The 6,809-nt window shown below is 31.8% G+C and overlaps 1 protein-coding gene across 1 annotated transcript; it reads left to right on the plus strand.

The window, feature by feature from the left end:
- Positions 1-251: 251 nt before the first annotated feature.
- Positions 252-5,819, plus strand: LOC127703051 (coactosin-like protein). The gene is made up of 4 exons (XM_052207443.1): positions 252-395; positions 540-625; positions 4,616-4,773; positions 5,286-5,819. The coding sequence occupies exons 1-4, from the start codon at positions 322-324 to the stop codon at positions 5,394-5,396; spliced, it is 429 nt and encodes a 142-aa protein (XP_052063403.1). The 5' UTR covers positions 252-321; the 3' UTR covers positions 5,397-5,819.
- The last annotated feature ends 990 nt before the right edge of the window (positions 5,820-6,809 follow it).

Below are 6,809 nucleotides of genomic sequence, written 5' to 3' on the forward strand. Positions count from 1 at the left end.
ATGGCGGCTGATTAGATGCAGTGATACAAATAATAATTTATACATCTATCACATTAAAGCAAACAACGTAAATCAATCAATCATTTTTTTTATTAAACTTGCCGGTTGTTACTGCATAAAAAATAAATACAAAGTACTAAACTATTTAAACAAATCGGATTAATATAAGAGTCTTATTCTTAATGTCAAAAATCAATACCATTAGATATTATTTTGACATTTTCCCTACAATAAATTAGATCCGCCCACCTCTGTGTCATATTCACTTCCTTATGATCCGCCAGTTTACACAGTGACAGTCAAGGAGTTGATACATTCAAAATGACAGCAATCGACAGAGAAAATATATATGATGCTTATGAAGATGTGCGAAAAGACGACTCAGACACTAACTGGTAAGGTCTTTCGAAATAAAAAAAAATCTCGCTGATGGGGCTTTAAATAAGCGAATACCGGCATTTTGACCTTTGACTTTCAGGTCACATGATTTTTTTTTTCTTTATTTGAAATATATTTTTAATATTTCTTTTCTTTTGCAGGCTGGTTTTGACTTTTGACGATGCTAACAAAATAGTTTTAGAATCAACCGGTGCAGATTTTGGAGAGTTTCGTGATAAATTTACAGGTAAGTTTTCTCTTTAATTTTGATCAATTAAATTTTAAAAATATCTAAAACCAAATAATGTCATATCATACCTGTTTCCTCATTTCATATGACGTATAATAGTATTGTGTATGATGAATTACAAATTTGTAAAAAAGTAGAAGGCTTGCTAAAAAAGATTATTAAAAGGGTGCGGTTCGCCGTTTTTCTGTTTATTATTTTTTTAATTAATCACTGAAAACATATTTCTTGGTTAAAATACTTTCTAAAGTAGATTGTTACTGTGCGATATTTATATGCACATTGTACTTTTACCCATTTAGGAATGCAATAACCATGCAATCCGTTCATGCAAATAAATCATGACCTGTCATTTTATGTTAACACCATATATGGTAATGATATTGTCACTATATATAGGAGATACTTTTATAAATGTATTCAGGCTATTTTTTGTTGTATATTAAATTCTGAGAAACTATAAGACCTTGCAATATTTTGGTCTATGGAAACCATCGACTTTTTAATTCTTGATCAATTTGAAATAGACGAAATATAAAACGAAAACATTTTTGTTCTTTATTCTACATGCATAGTGTCGTTTTGTCCGTGTACTAAGGGGAAAATATTATAAATATACTTTATATGAAGATTAGATTAATCCCACAAAATTCAAGTAAGCAATCTCATTCATAGTCAATAGGTATAAGAAGATGTGGTATGGGTGCCAATGAGACAACTCTCCATCCAAGTCACAATTTATAAAAGTAAACCATTATAGGTCAAAGTACGGTCTTCAACACGGAGCCTTGGCTCACACCGCACAACAAGCTATAAAGGGCTTAAAAAATTACTAGTGTAAAACCATTCAAACGGGAAACCCAACGGTCTAATCTATATAAAAAACGAGAAACGAGAAACACTTATGAACCACATCAACAATCGACATAAAGGAAACTCATTTTCTCATGGGATAATGTAAAACAAAGTAAGATGATACCAGGGATGGATGCAATTGAACATAAGTCAAAGGAAGACGGACTACAGCGTGGCACGGACATACATTGCACGGATATCTAAAGATTGAGCGAACCCCTACACAAACCGGGGTAATAAACTATGGTGTTCTGGAAGGGTCAGCAGTTCCTGGCTGTTCAAGTAGTTGCTCCCGTCATTTTGTTAAAGACCAGACAAAATCCGATGATAACTCGCATGTGATGTGAGGAACGATAGTATGAGGGTTGTGGCGCCTACAAAGGGAACATATACATGTGGTTATCTGTCACACAGAAATTCCATAATAGTCATCATGATTGGGTGCGTAACCTTTCGAAGAGTTGATATCGACTCTTTATGTTTCTTTGCTATCAAAGTAACAAGTAGATTTTGCTTTCTTCCGTTTACAAGCAACATAAAACTGCATGTATAGCCGTACCTGACATACCTAAATTTGACCTTTTAACCTTTCATATAGAGCAAATATTTGAATTAAATTTTAACGTATTTTTAAAAGTGATAAACTGATATTGATGGTCCTTCGACATTAAAATCATATAAAATCGAGATAACCTGAAGCGGATTATGTTTGAATTACATTTGTCGAGCTTAGTATGACGTATTATCCTGTAATATTGACCGTTTCAGTACAACAATTATTACTGTTTAGTCATAAGTACATACTTGTATTATATAACTCTGTTGTTGATAACGTGTTATTATGTTATTACAATTATCACATAATGATACGTCTCATTTCAATGACAGGGAAATAATTGTTGTTGTTTAAGTAAATGCTGTATTTCCTTGTATATCAGTGCTTTTTTAGTCAATTTCCTTTAAACCTATTCCTTCCCTTTTGTTTAGGCCTCGATGAAAAAAATATTTGTGATTAGAGCTTACGGGATACTCTGCTTAGCCTATTTTCATGCTCCAAAATGTCTTTCCTAAAGTTTTAATGGCACTTTGGTAGTGATTTTTGTCAAAATTTCAGTTGGTCCTGATATACTGAAGGTATAAAAAAGAACCCAATTTAAAAATAAAATCAACCAACCTACCTACCCTACACACATATATTTTGTTAGCACTTATGTATACCGGACACTGACGTTGAATACATGACATTCAAATTAAACTGAATGCAGACCATTTACAAAACACATCAGTCTACGTTTGTCAGGGCGTAGAATTGTGAATACTAGTAAATATATATAGATTCTACCACTGCATCGAGTGTGATACGATATTTATCCACTCGAGACAGTTAAATTTTCAAATTTAAAACGCGAGGCTCGCCGAGCGTTTTAAATATTTAAAATTTAACAGTCGGGAGTGGATAAATATCGTATTACACGAAATTTGGTGGTGGAATCTGTTTCTCTAATGAATTTCAAACAATACGCAGGCAAATTTATTCCTTCTTTTCGAATGATCCGCAAAAAGATGTGTTCTTTCTATGTGACGTCATCAGGCATGGTCGCCTTTTTTCATGCCGTCACAATAGGAAATTCAGAGGAAAGCAAGAAAATTCGACGTCATAATCGGATTTTAACCAATGAAGAACTGAGATCAAACGAACCACACGTTGATTAATTTTTTTTATACAATTGGTGCAGAAAGGGATAAACTGACGAAGAATTAGAGAAATATATATATCAAACAGAAAAGTTAACTCAACAAAAAGGCCTCGGTTTTAACAAGTCTCCGTTTAGTTTGTCTTCAAATAACTTTTTCACGAAGATTGTTTAATCGTTTTTTTAAAATAATTGTTTTTTGTAAATAATTGTTTGTTTTGATATTGTAACACAGTGATGACTGCTGTACCCATATTTTGACTATTTTATTTATAATGTCTGTTTTGTTCACGCATCGTTGTAAATATAACGGAATTTGATAAGACTGTCGTACAAGTGAGAGGTTTAGCGCTATAAAACCAGGTTCAATCCACCATTTTCTACATTTGAAAATGCCTGTACCAAGTCAGGAATATGACAGTTGTTGTCCATTCGTTTGATGTGTTTTGTCATTTGATTTTGCCATGTGATTAGGGACTTTCCGATTGAATTTTCCTCGGAGTTCAGTATTTTTGTGATTTTACTTTTTTTTCATAGTAAAAATCATAATTATTTAAGGACTTTTTCGACAAGAATACTGTTCGTTTAAGTTATACCAAGTTAAAAATTAAACAAGTGCACGTTACCGAGATAACTCAGATTGTGCAAGCTAATGGATCGGTACTAGAGGTCGTCTGAAATAGTCCACTCAAATGACTAATGTTGGTAAGTCGACTGGAAGGGGCGAATGTCATGGTCTTGGGACATGGACTCCCCTTTTGTTCTTTTTTGTGTGTTAATAAAACAAAATATAATAACTACTATGGACGATAATGTGACTATAGTATAAACGATCATACATACTACAGTAGCTAATATGTACAAGATTTAAATTGAAAATAAATTTTAAAAGGCTTCTGTCAGTGAATGACGAATTTCCGTTTTATAATAACATCCTCTACATTTTCCTGTTGAAGTGTTAAGATAGGACTTGTAATACTTTCAGTATTCCGGTTAGCAAATGTCACCCGTGTAGTTAGCTTAAGAGCTAAATTAATTTTACAGTTTTTAAATATTACACATCTTGTTTATTTTAAATAGTTTCGCAAAAAAAGCCAATAGAAATGATTTGTAAACTATATAAGAATTATTATTGCATCTGTATCTATTAAATTATTATCAAAGTACAATGACTAATGTCTTGTCTTTATATATGTGAAGAAAGAGATGTGTTGTATACGTCAATGAGGCAGCAATACAACGACAAAATAACCATTAGTCATGTAGATGCTTTTGTTTTAGTTTTATTTTCTCTCGGAAAGATATCATCTTTCAATAGTAAACATAAAATGCTATGGAACACAAACATTGTTCAATATTTGAATAGCGAGAAAGATTTGCCTGGTATCATTGTTGAGTTTTTTTATACTAATGAAATTCTTGATGATACGTACTTTTTCAGATGATGCACGACTGTTTGGTTACCTAAAAGTGATAAGTGGAGATGAGTTGAGCAAAAGATCCAAATTTGTGTTCATAACTTGGATAGGTCCAAAAGTTTCAGTTTTGAAGAAAGCAAAAATGTCAGCTGATAAAGGAGTAGTGAAAGAAGTTATACGAGTAATATCTTGTTAAAAATATAGATAAAATTTTATATTTGAGTTTGTGTACGAAAAATGATTCAAATGAGTTATGCTGTGATAAACCAGTCTGAGATTTTTTATTAAAATTAAAGTGGAGATTTTGTAAATTTGTGGTTAACGTCTAGATTGTCGCAAATAAAATTGAAGCTTTGGCTCGTATAGTTTACTTCAAAATTAAATAGTTCCGATGCCTACATCGGCCCACATCCATACATGGTTAAGCAGCTGTTGTTGTAGTTTGGGGGTATACATCAATGAAACAGCAATCCAAATTTGATCAACCACACACAATTTTAAGTCTCTTTGGTCATGACCAAAATTCGTGTGTTCCTTTCCATATTTTTCTTGTTCATTTTGTCCTACATTCTCACTAATATCTGACAACTCATACTGTACGCTAAGGGATAAATGAGAATGATAAATTGAATTACCTGACCAAATAAATGTTATTTGTATAGCTTTACTAAAGATGTAAGCGTTTATTTTCAGAACTTTGCCATAGAAGAATTATTTACTGACCGAAGTGAAGTTAAAGAAGAGAGTATTAAAGCAAAAGTAGCAAAAGCAGGAGGAGCAAATTATGGTACCGGATCCCGGTGATCTCAGTTGATAAAATGACGGGATAAGAACGGTCTATAACAAACATAAAACCAAAGACTGTGAACATGTATTGATTTAATTATATCCCCGTATGTCTCAGATAGGAGAGTTTTTAAAAATTGTATATGAATTTATCTACAAAATTTCCTCCCGATACAGCTAACAATAGGGAAATAATTGTCTGTTTGCTGTAAATACAGGGAGTATCAAAGAAAGTATTAATGAGACAACGAAATCTACTGTTTTAATATCACAGTTATATTTGATAAATATTTGTTTTACCCATTTCAACCATTTCTTACTTGTATTTTATATCGTAGGTTAATGCTCTTTCATTTTCATATGTCTCATTCCAATTATTTATAAATATTTTACAAATAGTTTATTATTTTTACAATAGAATAAAGTCGTATATGACATTTATATATTGTATCAAGTGTTTCCTTACTTGTCCTAGGCATCAGTGTAAAATAGGCCCGATTTGGTGGTGTTACTTCTTACAAAGTCTATCCGAATAATTTTGCAAAGAATTCCGCTAAAAGCGGTGCTAGGGGCCGTCTTGAGCTTGCAGTGAGGTGGGAGATTTCGGTTCCGTGTTGAATGCTTCACTGTGACTTTGAGATGAAGAACAGCAATAAAAGCGCTGTTCCTTTGCTTTTTATGTTTTTTTGTTGTGCGTGTACTGATTTTGTGTCATACATGGATATCCCATATCCTTTCTTTTTCTCTTAGATTGATGATAAAGTTACTAGTCACACATAGAATACTAGAGCTCTGACAGAATACATTAATTTAGTATTTGTATATGGTATTTAAATATACAACCGACTTACTAAATCAGCGGTACTTATTTAAAATACAAAATTTACTAATTTGAGGCAACAATAATATCTTTTACAAATTTATAATTACCGATTGCCAAAACTAGAGGAACACCGGTTTTTATTATTTTATTTTATTTACATACTATTCTTTATGTATATAAATAATTTATTTATATGCATATACGTGATTGCGAAACGGAAATATATATATAAACAATATTCAAACTTCCAATAAGTATTGAAAAAATACTCTTAATCGACACACATGATTTATCAATACAAAATCTTAGATAAAACACATCATGACGAAGCACTATAATTTTTTTTGAATTTATAAGCGAAATTTATAAGAATGGTATGACCAATCAAATTAGAATAAGATGATCTGTGATTTAACTACGCTTATGTCGAGTAAACGAGTCCATTTTAATCGTAATTTTAATCAAATTGAAGTTCTAACAAAAGCAAAAACAGCTGATTAAATAAAAATTCAAATTCTTTATTGTCCTAATCACAGGGCCAATTCGGGCATTACAAATTTTGACACGTTTATTCAAACTTTCATATATAACTCTTTTTTTCACTCCGC

The sequence above is a fragment of the Mytilus californianus genome, unplaced genomic scaffold, assembly GCF_021869535.1.
Source record: "Mytilus californianus isolate M0D057914Y unplaced genomic scaffold, xbMytCali1.0.p SCAF_5, whole genome shotgun sequence".
NCBI classification, from domain to species: Eukaryota; Metazoa; Mollusca; class Bivalvia; order Mytilida; family Mytilidae; genus Mytilus; species Mytilus californianus.